General features: G+C 40.8%; 2 protein-coding genes across 3 annotated transcripts; one reads left to right on the top strand and one right to left on the bottom strand.

Moving 5' to 3' along the window:
• Positions 1 to 1,660: 1,660 nt before the first annotated feature.
• On the bottom strand, positions 1,661 to 6,255 carry LOC102233098 (serotonin N-acetyltransferase-like). The gene is made up of 4 exons (XM_005812354.2): positions 6,201 to 6,255; positions 5,551 to 5,826; positions 4,447 to 4,601; positions 1,661 to 3,667 (listed from the first exon to the last, which is right to left on the bottom strand). The coding sequence occupies exons 2-4, from the start codon at positions 5,705 to 5,707 to the stop codon at positions 3,299 to 3,301; spliced, it is 681 nt and encodes a 226-aa protein (XP_005812411.1). The 5' UTR covers positions 5,708 to 5,826; positions 6,201 to 6,255; the 3' UTR covers positions 1,661 to 3,298.
• Positions 6,256 to 7,976: 1,721 nt separating this feature from the next.
• On the top strand, positions 7,977 to 15,381 carry wbp11 (WW domain binding protein 11). 2 transcript variants are annotated; one of them, XM_014473812.2, is made up of 12 exons: positions 7,977 to 8,168; positions 9,497 to 9,583; positions 9,702 to 9,733; positions 9,807 to 9,900; positions 9,993 to 10,189; positions 10,392 to 10,525; positions 11,868 to 12,016; positions 12,132 to 12,314; positions 12,401 to 12,526; positions 13,080 to 13,361; positions 13,443 to 13,628; positions 14,379 to 15,007. In XM_014473812.2, the coding sequence occupies exons 2-12, from the start codon at positions 9,520 to 9,522 to the stop codon at positions 15,005 to 15,007; spliced, it is 2,076 nt and encodes a 691-aa protein (XP_014329298.2). In that variant the 5' UTR covers positions 7,977 to 8,168; positions 9,497 to 9,519. The 2 variants fall into 2 exon arrangements, with proteins under 2 accessions (XP_014329298.2, XP_023205218.1); XM_023349450.1 differs by lacking the exon at positions 7,977 to 8,168 and having other exon boundaries at positions 9,520 to 9,583; positions 14,379 to 15,381.
• The last annotated feature ends 87 nt before the right edge of the window (positions 15,382 to 15,468 follow it).

Below are 15,468 nucleotides of genomic sequence, written 5' to 3'. Positions count from 1 at the left end.
CTGATGACTCCAGTAACGATAATTGTGCCAACACCATATCTGCTATTAACAGTGGCATAATTCAATAAAACCTTCTCTAGATTTCCCTTGTTAAAATGCACATCACTGTGTATTATTTTCTATCTGTAAAGAGTTTGGTATCTAATGCGAATTAGCATCTTTGAACTAAAACTTTGTTAAAACTGGAGAAAAAGGGCATGAAGTCTACGTATAACAACCAAAAATCAATACCAAAAAAAGCTAAAAGTTCATTCCATTATTATCCCGTTTCTACTTTTTTCACATACCAAAATGTTCCAGGACAATCAAACTGATTGTATCTGACAGAAATAACCATTGTAAATGCAAAATGCAGCTTTAATATGATTCAATTTGTTGATGGTTAACAAAACAAACATTCTTCAAACCAATGAGAAAAGTAATCACACTCTGTGTTAAATCATGAACGGGGATGAAACTGGAGGTTTTGGTTTTTGTAGGACTTTGTGGAAAGCAATTTAATATCACTGGCCACACTATGCCTGTTTACTACCAGACCTGTAGCCTGTTTACCTCCAGTGAACCACAGCGAGGCCGTTATTCGCAAGTTAAAGAAAAATACGGCGTGGCAAACCTTCCCAGGAAAGGTCAGTCTACCAAAAAAAAACAAAAAACCTGTTTGTCCTTCAGTAGAAACGGAGCTGCTCACCCGTCCGTGTTAGTAGAATAAGACCTGAGTGTGGGACTGTGTCACGGATTAAAGCGTGAAGTTCCACACAGAGACAGCTGAGGGCAACGCTGAACAGAAATCACTAGTAGCTTTTGACTTTATATTTATCAGTGAGGACACTTGTGAGATTTTATTTTGACCAAAAGAAAGTGGAATGTCTTTGACTATATATATATATATATATAGTCAGTACAGTACAGACCAAAAGTTTGGACACACCTTTTAATTCAATGAGTTTCCTTTATTTTCATGACTATTGACATTATAGATTCACACTGAAGGCATCAAAACTATGAATAACACATGTGGAAATATGCACTAAACAAAAAAGTGTAAAACAACTGAAAATACCCCTTATATTCTAGTTTCTTCAAAGTAGCAACCTTTTGCTGTGATTACTGCTTTGCACACACTCTGCATTTTCTTGATGAGCTTCAAGAGGTCGTCACCTGAAATGGTTTTCACTTCATAGGTCAACCTGCCCTGTCAGGTTAATAAGTGGGATTTCTTGCCTTATAAATAGTCATGAAAATAAAGAAAACCCATTGAATTAGAAGGTGTGTCCAAACTTTTGGTCTGTACGGTATATAAATAAAAAAGAAAAGAAAAGTCAACTCAGGAGCAGTTTTCATCTTTAGTATAACATAAACCATTTTCTTCACGTTTGTGTCGCTGCAGCGGAAACAAAAGTCGGGGTGATCAAAATCTGCAGTGTACATGCAGGTTTATGTCAGGTCACCGCAGGCTAACGGATGAGTAGATCTAAATCCTCAGACGTTTGCAACAGCTAAAGCCTCCATAATAGAGCAGCAGGAGCTGGAGGAGCTGCTGTTGGGAGGCTAAGATCCTGATGACTGACGTCAGCTCGTAGTGTGGGAAGCTCTGGAAGGTGTTAATCAGGAAACGGCTTAGCGCCGCTACATGTTACACCAGGTATAGACACAGTTCGAGTTCAAGTCAACACTTGGTTTATTGTGTACATAGTGAAATAATCCACACAATTCTGGTGAATGGGAGTCAGTTAAAAGCTTGAGAATAAATCAGAATATCACATGTGAATTGAACCGGTGAAGACGCTACAGACAATACTGATTTAGTTCTCTACTTTTCTTTATTGTAGATTCAAAACATTGAGTTCAAACAGTGTTAGCCTAAATTATAGCTGAATTTTGCAAGTAGGAACAACAGACAGGTTTTTGGTTTACTAAAGGAGGGCAGATTGACACGAAAATATCAATGATATCGAAACAGTTGGTATCAGTTTTGGATGGCGATTAGCATGGTACTTTAGTTCCAGAATCCCTCTTGAAATTTTATTATATATGTTTGTATTACAGTTTCCCAAATTCCCAAAGCTACCCTAAGAAAGATTTTGTATTGATTTGTTCTCAAACAATCATTTTTCACACTTCGTTTCACTTAGTCGTTCTATTGTTTCCGTTTATCATGTCAATATACTGTATACTTTGTAGTACAAAATACTACAAAGTATTTTGTAGATGCCTTTAAAGTTTCTCCATACTCTGTTCAAGGTTTTACAAAAGTAATTCAAAGGAAAAACCACAGAAACACCTAAAGGTCAGACATTTCAATTTAAATAATAAAAAGTATCAGAATCGGTATCAGAATCGATATCTGTGATACTGGCCCAGTGTTTATCTGGTATCGGATACCAAAACTGCACACCTATGTGATATTCTATGAATAACAAAAATATAAATAAATAGATAAATAGCGCTACACAGGTAAGCTTATGTTATTATTTTTTAAATGCACTCCTTATTATTTCCCTGTTTGGCCAGAGGAGGCAGCCAAGAGCCCAGAAAGTTTTAAGGGCGCCCAACTTTAGAAAAGTTTTACTGGGGCTTCCTCAAGTTAAACCATTTAAGTTTACTTAAGCTGCGTAACCCTTCGCGTTCGCCATCCCGTTCCACTGTGACCCAGATTTGGTGCCATCCAGACATTCAAGGACATCCTACCCGTCTTTGAGCGACCTTGTTCTGACTGAAAAGCTGTTTGTTTTGAGACTTGTCAGTCTTTCAGCTTGGATGGAGTTCAAGTCTCTGCGCAACATGTTGATCGAACACAGGTTGGGTTTTGGAATCGTATGTCCGTAGAGACTCAGGCAGCTTTAGTGAGAGCTGAAACAGCAACAGGGCAGACATCAAGTAAAGCGCTCTGCTCTTGATTCTGTGTGAGGTCTGGTGCTGGCAAAGTCCAAGAACTGATTTTTCTGTCCATCTTTTCCCTCTTAGGCTAAAGTTCAGTGTTAAACTTTAGAATTAGGGATTCAAATTATTTCCTTCCTGGTTCTAAGAGGTTGATTTCTAAATAAACTCTGAGTCCTGACGAATACGCAGAATCCTCAGTGACTTCCCTCAGTGCAATGTACAGAGCTCTGTGCAAAAGAAAAGTACTGGTGCTTACTGGTATAATCTAATGTAACTCAACTTTCTTACATATTGTTACAAGACAAGGAACCGGCCCCCAAATAAAACTCTGCTCATGGCCTCACACAACCTTGGAACAGCTTTGTCCAAGTGTTTGGTGTCAGTAAGAAAAAAACCACAACAGCAACCAAAAGCAGAGTCATAAATCGACTTGCTCATCAGTCTTTGCCAGAGGAAGAGTCAGCGGATGCTGGGGGAACCGGATGGCCTCGCTGTTACGGCGCATGTATGCATGGCCGCTGATCGGGTACCACATCTCGGTGAAGGTGAGGTTGGCCACGGTGATGGCGCAGCGGCCCAGGACCTTGAAGCCCGACTTGCGATAGAAGGGGATGAGGAAGTCCTCGCACATCAGCACAGCTCGGCGCACGTTGGGCAGGCAGCGCAGGTACTGCAGGTAGCGCCACATCAGAATGGGGCCTTTGCCCTGCTGCCTGAAGGTGCGATGAACCGCCAAGATGTGGATGTGGACGGTGGAGCCGCAGGGCTTGTGGAGGGTCAGCGCATCCTGGAGGAGGAGGGAGGAAAAGGGCAAAATTTTAGGGTGTTTTCACACCTGATTGGAATTTTCAGCTGGTGCGGTTCGCTTTCACACTGCCCTGTGCCAAACAATCCAAACTAATTGAAAAACCTGTTCCCCTCCTCGCCTGCGGGGGCACTGCACCAAGAATTCCTAAAGGAGATGACACAAAAACCTCAGAAGAAGACATGAGCACAACTTCCTTCTTCATAAAATGTAAGCAAAAGTGGAACAGCGTCAGATTTTAGCGGTTGTAGGATTTCTTTTTTGTCTTTAGTAAAAGACTACAAACCATTTTTCCCGCTCGCGCTAGACTCTTGCATTTGTTTTGATTGTATTTACCCAGAATGCCCTGTGCTGTGGTCCGCTTCCTGCTTTTGTCTGCTTGCGTTCACATATCCATTCGAACCGCGCCTTAGAGTTCACTTTAATCTAAACTAGACCTGGGTATTTAGGCAGACCAGAGTTTGCTTTTTTGGTCCGCATCAGACCTAAAAAGCAAACAACAAACAAATCAGACTTTGAAGACAAACGGACTAGAGTTCAGTTAAAGCAGATTAAACGTGACTGGTGTGAACGCACCATTAGAATCTGTTTTAGCTTTAGATTAAGATGGAGAAAGTTGACATTCTAGAATGAATCCTTTAACAAACCCCTCCTGCTAAAACTGCGACCAACACTCCGGTCGCCTCCTGTGATTTAACCGCTCTGGGTGGTGAGCCATGTAATCGTAAACCGCAACGGGCTGGAGACCCAGAACGTCTTACTGAGGTGAGCCTGTCCTGGTCCCACAGAGATCCGATGATGAACGCCACCAGGCGGCCCTCTTCGAACCAGCCCATCGACAGCTCCGGACACAACGTGAGGAAATGACGCACTTCATCCAGGTGCAGCGGGCACTCCCCAGACACCGAGATGAACGCTGGAAAAGTCACGATCACCATTTAGCATGGATTTCAAAAATCAACAGTTCATTATACACAATATTTTAAAGATAAGAATTTTATACAATTCTATAAAATAAAGTTATGATGCCAAAATTGGATTTTGTGCAACTGTAGAGGACACAATCATTGCAATTCCTATTCTATGGAAGACCAAAAGTGTCAGAAATTAATTCATGAATACGATGTTAAATTAATAATTAATATTTTTATGTATTGTGACCATCTAAATACAGCCATCATACAACCAATAGCTTCCTATTAGATTTTTACTTGATAAACAAAAAAAAATACATGCATTAAAAATGTGTACATTTCAATGTTTAAGCAATTTAACATAACTTAACTGCATACATAATTAATTTAACATAATTAACTGCATACATAATTAATTTAACATAATTAACTGCATACATAATTAACTGAATGTAAAAAAATTACATAAAACAATGTTATTCACTGCCAAAAGCACATGCAAGTATATATTTTCTTGAATTGCTTATTGAATTAACACATTTATTTACTCTATTAATTAAAGTCGGTGGGCGGGATAACTCTGGTATGGAGAATGTAATTGGTCGGCGGTTAACCAGTAAGATGTGAGGGTTTATTTAAAGCCAAAAAGGCAGTTGGAATTATTTATATTATATTATATTTCTATAATCTATAGAAATAATATATATATATATATATATATATATATAAATTAAAGGTTTAAATAGTTTTTGATATTTCAAAGATTTACTATTGTTTCATAAAATATCCACAATTCTTTAAGAAATTAATTAATTAATTACTTTAGTTATTCATTTATGTATTGTGTTGTTCTTCCTCCCATATTTTATAACTAATAATCGCATATAGATTCATTTAATTCCTAGAGTGTGAGTTTGTGGCCCTCCGTGGGGAGCGAGCCGGCCCACTTACCCTCCCTCTCGATTTCAAACACGCTGATCGCGTCCTGCGTGTTGAGCGGCCGCACCTCGCTGGCTGGCAGCGTGTGTCTCCGCTGGATACCGGGCGAAACTGAAGGTGAAGTCTGCATTGGCTTGATGAAAGGCTGGGCGCCCACAACAGACATCATACGAGTCGGAGCTCCAGTCCTCCAGAGGAATCAGAACTTTTCTATCTTTCTGTGTGTGTGTGTGTGTGTTCCCGGTCTCCCCCGCTCCCCGCTGCAGCAGAATCGCCTCTGCGGGGGCCCTGTAAGGACAAGTGGACGGTATTTATGGAGAAGCTCAGCCTGGATGATTCACGGGCTGATTTGCATTTGAATATTTGCGGAATGAATGACGGTCATGAAAAAACATCGGAGCCCTGCAATTAATAGCGATTTGTTTTGGTGAGTTAAAGTGAGGGGACGATAATTACTTAATAACTGACTCCCAGTAAAACGCCGAACCTCCGGCCTGTTTATAACAGCTGTGGGATTGAAGTTTTAACAGTTCTGCACTGCAATTAAAATATCTCGCTGGCAATAAACGCTTTTTTAAAATTATTTTTTTTACTGTATGTCAGATTTATTGCCTCAAACAGAACTTCCCCCAAAGCAACACAGAGGCCCTGCAGACACTTACCAGAGAGGAGAAAGGTGCGGAGGAATATCAGAGGAGGTTGTGAAGAGGTCTGCTTGTGTCTCTCCTGTTTCCACAGACGTCTCTCTTCATTATGGGCTGATTATTACTATGAGTCACATGACGGAGGATTACAGAAGTTGTTTCCATAACTCGGCAGCATTAGACCCTTTATCTCCTCCCTGACAGAGCGCATAATGATCTACAAAAACAATCGGCTTTTTAAAAAATATGTAAGTGGTGACCTTCCTAAAATAATGACCAATAATTCAGATTTTTGCCATAAATGATTTTGGCAAAATAAAAAAATAAAAAAATTATTAATTAAAATATAATGATACTACTACTACTACTACTACTACTACTACTACTACTACTACTACTACTACTACTACTACTAATAATAATAATAATAATAATAATAATAATAATAATAATAATAATAATAATAATAATAATAATAATAATAAATGAATAAAAATCACCACCTTTTTCCCCCAAAAAAGATGTTTCAGGCCAACAAAGCACTTTTTTTCAAAAACAATAACAAATCATATAGGCCATTATTTTAGGAAGGTGACAATTACACTGAAAAACTAGAATGGAGCTACGCCTTTATAAAATGTTGTTCATTTTTAATCAATTTAAGTTTGTCAAACTTCTATTCATGTTTGTTTAGCATGGCAATTTAATAAACGTAATATATTTACTTAGGTGAACTTAATTTGATTACTAGTAATAAATGAACTCATTATTTTTTAAGTTGGATCATCTGCTTTCTTTTTTCAGTGTTTTACTCTTCTGCTCCTCCAGCCTCTTCCAGGACAAGAGATGAGTTTTGTTAAATAGTGCCAACAAACTTTAATGTATTTTATTGGGATTGTATGAGATAGACCAACATGAATTAGTGGATAACGGATGAAATCTGAAAGTTATTAAAACTTGAAAGACATGCCTTTATTTAAAAAAAGCAATAAAGATCCTTATATCTTCAATACTATGTAATATTGGTTATTAAAGTTATAGCAATATTATCAAAACATTTATTAGTTACTTTGATTCGACTACATAGACTCAAGAAAAAAATGTGGAATAAACACATTTTAAACGTATTTGCTGTTCAAAGGGCTTCTGTCGTGTTCGTGCTTTCTCTAACATTTTATTAAATGAACTTTGAACCGTATATAATGACCGAAAATGAGTGGCTTAGAAATTAGTTGCAGAAATATCAAACTGTATTTTGAGGAATCTCTCCAGCTTGTGGTGTGCTTAAACTGTAATCAATTTCCCATTTCCCATTGACAAATTATATCAATAAACAAGGAATATTTTTGTTGGCTGTGGCACCCTGGCAGATGAGCCATATTGTCCCTATCAAATACCCACACGGGATGCATTAATTTTAACAATAACCCATAATTCCAGTTCATAGTTAGGTTATTTGAAAAATATATACATATTACTGGCAGGTTGATTAAACTTGGTTAATTTTATCAATTAATTCTACTTTAATTATCCTAATATGAGACTGACTTGATGGTATTGTAGTTACCCCTCCCGGTAACTAGAGGGCAGAACCTAGAATTTGCAAAGGATAATATGACTATCGAGAAAGATATATAAATATATTTAGAGACTAGATTCTATCTGTAATATGTAATGAGTGTACAATAATTTATTATCACTAGAATAATTACATGTTTTTGAACACTAAATACAAACATAATCCTAAAGAATCCAAAATAACAGCAATGTTTTTAGTTTTCCTTCGTTTTGGTGACGTCAGAGTCGCCTTTCCGCTCCTGCACGCAGCAGCAAACATGGCGGACGGCTAACACATTTGTTGTTTTAAAATAAATCCTGGGTGGGGATTTTATCTTTAGGACCACAAACAGTGACTCGTCCCGTGCTGAGTGTACCCGGAGGGCTGTCTGACCCTCGCCGCGGCCTGCATTTCTTTACTAAACAAAGGTAAAACCAGCGATGCTTCCCGTGTTGCTGCTGTTGATGCTAACGCGGGTTTAGCTTCAGGTGCATGCTAATATGATCACCTGCGAGTTCCGAGTTACTATAGAGTTTAAGTCCGTGGAGCTAATTGATTTCAAAGTATATGTGTTGTTTTATCTCACCCGCACTGAGTCATAGAGTCATGTTATTTTAACGTAAGATGTCGTCTTGGCTAACCTGTTAGCTGACAGTGGCTAACTGCCACAAGACGTACAATGATATTTTTCACTTTGCTTGGCGAAAGTGTCGTTTTGGAATTCTTTATTGCATTTACACGATGTTAAAGGCTATTAGCCACGACAAGAAGAGATGTTTTAATTTTATAAATATATATATATGCTTTAAAACGCTCAGCAATCTTACATGAATGTTAACATTTTTCTCGCTGGCTAGAATTTCACTGTAATAGTTGATTTATGGAAATAACTAGAAGAGTGTTTTACATACACTAGTCAACAACAAGTCGCAAAACGTTATGCCAGAAATAACTAAAATTATCTAATTTCTTTCATTTAAAGTGCAAGATTACTTATAATTCTTACTTCTGCTACAATATTATAAAATATTGAATGCTACATTTGTAATATGCCATTTATTGATTTCATTTTTCACTTTGCTATGCTGACACAAGTTGTCTATATATCAATATCGTATGTGAAAAGCATTTGTTATATGTATTAAACACATTAATTGCACCTGAAAGTCCATGCTGTTAGTTGATGCATTTATGGACCAGAAGTGGTGGGAATTCTTTGTTTGGAAACATTTAGTGATTAGAAAAAAAGTTCTAGACTTTTTTTTTTGGCATTTGACTTGCAGTTCGCAGCCGGTTGAGGAACAATTGGGTAATTCCCATCTGGCCTCTAAATCGGTTCACCTCAAGTCAAAAGGTCAAGCTTGTTACAGCAGGAAATATTTTTATCATTAAAAATAGCCTTCTACCTCTGGTTGTTTGACCTTTTAAAGCAAATATTCTGGTTAAATCCTTAAACGTAGTTATCCGACTTTGTTCAGGGTTGAATAGAGAAGTACTTGAAAACATTAACAGATTGTTTCTCTAATTGGCCTTGGGTAAATTAAATCCTAACAAAACAAAAACAAAGTTTTTTAGGCTTATTTGATTTGCGGTATCAGAAATTCTCTATTTCCTGGAACCCAAAATGCTCACAAATCCAGCAAATGAAGCAAAAACAGCAGCTGCCAAGTCACTGATAGTTACATACATGTTAAAAGCGCTCAAAATTTTTAAAAGGTTTGCATTGTGAACTTTATGTAAAATTTTTTGCAACTAGGGTGAAGGGGACACACTGCAAAAATGGGGCGACGTTCCACCTCCTCCACCAAGAGTGGGAAGTTTATGAATCCCACTGACCAGGCCAGTAAGTATGAGCCTGTAAACAAAGCCGCTGACCTGTTAAGCAACAACGGAACAACATTTTTCCATACCAGTAGGTTGATGTGGGTGTGTTAACTGTATTTTTTCCCCCTGCTTTCCAGGAAAGGAGGCCAGGAAAAGGGAGTTAAAAAAGGTAAACGCACAACATGCGCTTAAATCTAGCAGGTGTTTCATTGAGTCGCTGACATGGTGGATTCGTTTGGCAGAACAAGAAGCAGAGGATGATGGTGAGAGCAGCTGTGCTGAAGATGAAAGATCCCAGACAAATCATCAGAGACATGGAAAAGCTGGATGAGATGGGTGAGAGGAGGAACTTGTTGCATATAGTTGTTAATATAGTTGAATAAAATTTTTTAATGCCTCTTTTAACGTTTTTATCTTATTTTTTTAAGAGTTCAACCCCGTTCAGCAGCCCTTGCTGAACGAGAAGGTGCTGAGGGACAAGCGGAAGAAGTTACGGGAGACGTTTGAACGCATCATCCATCTGTACGAGAGGGAGAACCCTGAAACCTACAAGGAGCTGCGCAAACTGGAGCTGGAGTACGAGACCAAGCGAGGGCAGCTGGCTCTTTACTTTGACTCGGTCAAGGTGTGACCCAACCCCCTGTTCACATTTCTATCTGAAACGTTTCAACTTTATGGTTACGTTTTCCCAAAACGGCTCTTTGTGGTGTGACGAAAATGTTTTGTTTGCTTTTCTGTTCAATCCATTCCAGCTGATTTAAAGTTGAGAATTATCCAGTCCCTGTGTGCTGTGAGCTTCCTAACTTTAGACGCACGTTGTTTTCCAGAACGCAGAGTCAGTGGAAGTGGACAGCATCCCTCTACCCGACATGCCTCACGCCCCGTCCAACATCCACATCCAGGACATCCCGTTACCGAGGGCTCAGCCTCCGTCCATCCTCAAGAAGACCTCGGCTTTTGGGTGGGCTCCGTTTGCTAACGCTTTCTGGAGAGCGTCGTTTTGCTTTGTCAACGGGCAAAACAGAGATTCTCAGAGTTGATGGAAATTCAATGTGCAAAGATGCGCTCCATTCAGTCCATTTGTTACACCAATTAGTTGATAAGATAAGTTCACTTTGAAACCGACAACATACCTGGAAATAAGGAAGGCCAGTGAGCAAAAATCAGACTTGCGTTGTAACTAGTTATATTTACTCGAGTAACTTATTGGGAAAGAAAATTGACTCTAGGGGTATTTTTACTTTTACACGAGTCATTTTATTATGAAGTATCGCTACTCTTATTTCAGTAAAACGTCTGAGTAACTTCAGCGAATGAAGAACAAGCTTGTTTATACCAAAAATTCACCAAACAACTTGTTAAAGTTTCATAAATTTTATATGGGAAGAAACTGATTTGGAAAAATGCTACTTCCCCAAACTAGCGCTACGCTACAACATTAATTGTTTTCATTTGAGTCCATAAAAATACCCAGATTTCCATATAACGTTGCATTTTGGTCCCTCTGATGATGTAATTTTCAAATATTGAATTATTGTTTTTATCAGTCACTCAGTGCTTGAGTAGCAGTTTTACCAAATGCTTTTTTACTCTAACTTGAGTAAAAGGTTTGGATACTCTGTCTGACATCAGTACTCTAAACAAATCCAGTAACTGTTTCTCTTTAAAATATATAGAATTTTGAAAAGAAAAGCTATCATTGAGCCAAAATATATCGTCAGAGACCATATCGCAAATGAACATCTATTTAAATAAAATGAGAGAAAAAAGAAAAATGTTTCTAGAAATGATCAGGGATTAAAAATAAAAGCAAAGTGAAAAAAAGAACATGCATTCCACAAGTACAAAATAGAAAATGTACATTGATTTATTTTACTAGTGTATAATTATTGATATTTATAGCCCTCATTTCCATGATGAAGCCTATCCAAATAGGACCACTAGGGGGCAGCGTTACGCTAAAGCCATCCTACAACCTGAACCTCTGTCAAAGCGATGGTTGTGTTTAAAGTGACTGATCAAATTTGACGTGTTAAACGCTTTGCTTTTCTCCTCGCAGAACGATCTTTCAAGATTTGTTAAACAAAGGAAGTCCTGTGAAGGAGTGGGAGCTTTTGGTTAAAAAGAAAAAACCAAAACAATTACCGTAATTGCACTTAAAGTTGATTCTCCAAAGCATCGACTCGGTGGTGCTGAATATAAATGCTCATGTCACGTTTTCGGTTTTTATTTACAGGGAGGCGCCTTCATGTTGCCACAAACTTTGCAGCAGCAGTAATTCTGTCTTTCCCTGAATGTCTCAGCAAACCGGCGACCGGACTGGCGTCAGTCCCCAGTCTCCCTCGATTACCCCCTGGGAAGAAACCACCCGGGCCCCCACCGGGGCCCCCGCCGCCGCAGGTTCTGGCGCTGTACGGCATCCCGTCTCGACAAATCTATGGCGCCGACGCAGGTGACATTCAAACTCTTTTCTTGACTCACTAACCAAACCTAGCTTTTTCTCGCCGGGTTTCACATCTCTCCATTTGTTTTTTGTTTTTTGTTTTTTCTTCCATCTGTCGGCGCAGACCCGTCCATCCCGGGGCTGGAGCGGGACTCCGCCGGGGATCTGGGGCGGGACCGGGACAGCGGGAGTGACAGCGACAGGGACGACGCGGACGACGACAGCGACTCGGAGGAGGACAGCGAGGAAGACGGAGACGAAGGGGCGGACGGCGACCGTGACGAGGACAGGAGCGAGAGACACGCCGGTGAGTGGCGCCGGAAACGGCTGGCACCTTAGAGGTTCTCCTTCTCTCACTAATAAACTTACTGCGCGGACGTTCGCCCCCTGCAGGTCGCAGCGTGCGTTTTGCAGACCTCGCAGCCGACGAGTCCCGGGATGGAAAGAGGAAGAAGAAGCGAGTGGTGAAGAAGACGAAGGCCATCACTCCCCTGCAGGCCATGATGTTAAGGATGGCAGGTACCCTCCATCACTGCATCGTTACTAATAGAGGAGCAGAAAAAAATCCGTTCTACAGAGAATCGCAGTTACTAGTCCTGGGAATTCTGAATCTGTTCAGAACGCTTAAAAATTGATTTTTTTTTTTGTAAAATTATATTTTGAATAATTGTTTATTTTTTTATTTAAGAAAAAGCCAGGCAGCTAAGGTAACTTAAGCTAACCCAGCTTAAGTTACAGACTTATTCACAAACATATTTTTGTTTAAATATAAGCTGATGAAATTTGATGCAGTTTGTAACATTAAAGAATTGGTTTAAATAAATGTTCTTTGTTTGTAAAATAAATAATAAATCATGAAGTCACTCAGAGCACAAAGCATAGAATTATACTGAATAGATCTGCCCTTATGGATTGGGCACATTCTCACTGATACTCACATTTTTTTCAGTATCGGGACCGATACGGCCCAGATATTAATATCGAATCGGAGCGTCTCTAATCGTTACTACATGTACTTATTTACTTTCTAAAGTGAAAAAGTGCTGCTTTCTGTTTCTTTCCTTATCTTCAGGTCAGTCCATTCCTGAGGAAGAGGAGGAAGAGGAAGTAGAGGAGGAATACACGGACGAGTCGGACGGCTCCGACACTGAAGACCGGGGCCCGCCGGGGGACCCCCAGCCCCACGTCATGCCCAACCAGCGCCTGCTCCCTCCTCCTGGGGCACTGGGGCAGCAGGGACCTCCCCCCTTGCAGGGCCCACCAATGACCGGGCCCCCTCCTCTAGGACCTCCGCCGGCTCCTCCAATGAGACCCCCCGGTCCGCCCTCTGGCCCGCCCCCTGCGCCACCTCCAGGTTGGTTTGGTTCACCAGAAGAAGCTGGTTGTTGTTTAGTGTTTAGCGTGTAACCCAGAGGAAATGCTCTACCGTTTCCAGGCGCCCCTCCGTTCTTGAGGCCTCCTGGGATGCCTGGAGGGATCCGGGGTCCAATGCCTCGTCTCCTGCCCCCTGGCCCCCCACCCGGCCGACCGCCCGGCCCTCCTCCGGGCCCCCCGCCCAGTCTCCCTCCAGGCCCTCCGCCGCGTGGACCACCTCCCAGACTACCACCCCCAGGACCACCAGGTACGGGTTATGTGGAAGTATTCACACCTCTTGAACTGTTTCACATGTTTCCATGTTACAGCAGAGAACTGCAGTGAGTTTTAGTTTGATTTTATGTGGTTGATCAAATACTTGAATGGTGGAAGGAAAAGAAACCCATTTTTTAATATTTCAACTAACAGAAAATTTTTTTACTCTGATGATTGTAAATAAAAATTGTGTTCTATTAGTTGTTTTTGACAGTGAACCATGGTAACTCTGGAGGAGCTGCAGAGATTCACAGATTAGCTGTGTTAATCTGTAAACGAGTCTTAAAGCTGCAGTGTTCAACTTTAGTAAAAATAATTTTTTTAACATATATGTTAAAATTGTCACATTTTCCCTTCTTACAGTATAATATGAGACAGATAATTTGTGAAAACATCAAGCTCCTTCACAAAAACAGCCAATCAGAGCCAGGAGGCGGGTCTTAGTGCTGTCAATCAATTCTTAAGTATCATTAATAGGAATTTATTGTGACAAGAATAAATCAAAATTCTTATAACCATTTTTTTTACGATAAATGCCCACACCAACTAGCAAATGTGAAAAATGATGGGAAGAAGCAATAAATACTTCTTATTGTCACTTTTATCGTTATCACAAAATATCACAGTAAAACATTTAAAGCTCGCCCACCCCTAGTGTGAATACTTTTACACGGCACCTTGACTTGCACACCTTTTCTGTTTGTTTTCATTAAACTCCCATATTTTGTGCGTCTCCGCTCAGGTATCCCCCCTCCTCCTCCGAGAGCCGGAGGCCCCCCTCGCCCCATGGCGCCCCCCCTCTCCATGTTTCCTCCGCCTCTCAACTCCAACGTGCTCAGTGCCCCTCCCAGCATCGTGCCGAGGCAGAAGGGCTCCGGCCAGGACGGCCCACAGAGCAGCATGCCGCCGCCGCCGGCCATGCCCATGCGGCCCGGCGTCATGCAGATGCCGCCTCCGCCCGGCACGGCCGGCAGCCACCACCACACGGCCACCATCGAGAAAAGAGCCAACATCACCTCGGCGGCGGCCGTAGGGGCGGCGGGCGCAGGGGGCGCCACCATCTCGGCCAAGCCTCAAATCATCAACCCCAAGGCGGAGGTCACCCGCTTCGTGCCGACGGCGCTGCGGGTGCGTAGGGACACAAGTGGGCCGATGCGGGGGCCATCGATGGGGTCCCTGGAGAAAGCTGGCGGGGTTGCGGCAGGACGGAGGGGAGACGACGGGATGGGAGGACAGTGGCAGAAACAGCAGGTGGTTGCTCCTATGGGGTTGGCCAACCCGTCACAAGTGGGGTCTGTTCCTCAGCCCAGCATGAAGACTAAAGACCAGGTTTATGAAGCGTTCATGAGAGAAATGGAGGGACTGCTGTAAGAGTCTACGAACTACAGAAAGGTGTTTTTTTTTTGCTGTGCAGAGTTGTAGAAGTTGTTGTATTTAGAACATTCAGTAATATCATTTCTCTCATTGAAAGAAAACAACTATTTGGGCTACAACTTTAGTAATAAATTTGATCCTAAGTATGTATTAAAACATTTCGATTGGTGGTTAACTGAACACTATGCTCTGCACGGCATTGTTTTGTCTGTTTTTACTTGTTAAGTCTGCAAATGTGCTTCTTTTTCAACAAGTTATTTGACCTCAGTGATGCAACTATGTGTAATTGATTAGTTTTTTTGTTTTTACCATCTAAATATGAGGTGTGAAGCGGTTTGCCCTGCAGTCAAATAAAAATCGGTTCAAACATTTTTTGTCGTCATGTTGCTGCTGAAGAAGAAAGAAGCAACGACTGGATGAAACTAAATAAACTAATTCATTTTGTCGTTATTTTAAGT

This window comes from Xiphophorus maculatus, chromosome 16, assembly GCF_002775205.1.
Source record: "Xiphophorus maculatus strain JP 163 A chromosome 16, X_maculatus-5.0-male, whole genome shotgun sequence".
In the NCBI taxonomy this organism is placed as follows: domain Eukaryota; kingdom Metazoa; phylum Chordata; class Actinopteri; order Cyprinodontiformes; family Poeciliidae; genus Xiphophorus; species Xiphophorus maculatus.
Note: the sequence above shows the minus strand (reverse complement) of the source record. Positions and strands in the feature narration are given on the sequence as shown.

What these genes read in the sequence shown, in the direction of transcription:
- LOC102233098 (XM_005812354.2), bottom strand. Translation starts at nt 5,707, where the DNA reads ATGATGTCTGTTGTGGGCGCCCAGCCTTTCATCAAGCCAATGCAGACT. An exon ending in GTTTGAAATCGAGAGGGAGG is followed by an intron (nt 4,602 to 5,550) that starts GTAAGTGGGCCG and finishes TGACTTTTCCAG; the next exon opens with CGTTCATCTCGGTGTCTGGG. An exon ending in ACCAGGACAGGCTCACCTCA is followed by an intron (nt 3,668 to 4,446) that starts GTAAGACGTTCT and finishes CTCCTCCTCCAG; the next exon opens with GATGCGCTGACCCTCCACAA.
- wbp11 (XM_023349450.1), top strand. Translation starts at nt 9,520, where the DNA reads ATGGGGCGACGTTCCACCTCCTCCACCAAGAGTGGGAAGTTTATGAAT. An exon ending in GGAAAAGGGAGTTAAAAAAG is followed by an intron (nt 9,734 to 9,806) that starts GTAAACGCACAA and finishes TTCGTTTGGCAG; the next exon opens with AACAAGAAGCAGAGGATGAT. An exon ending in GCCCCCTGCGCCACCTCCAG is followed by an intron (nt 13,362 to 13,442) that starts GTTGGTTTGGTT and finishes TACCGTTTCCAG; the next exon opens with GCGCCCCTCCGTTCTTGAGG.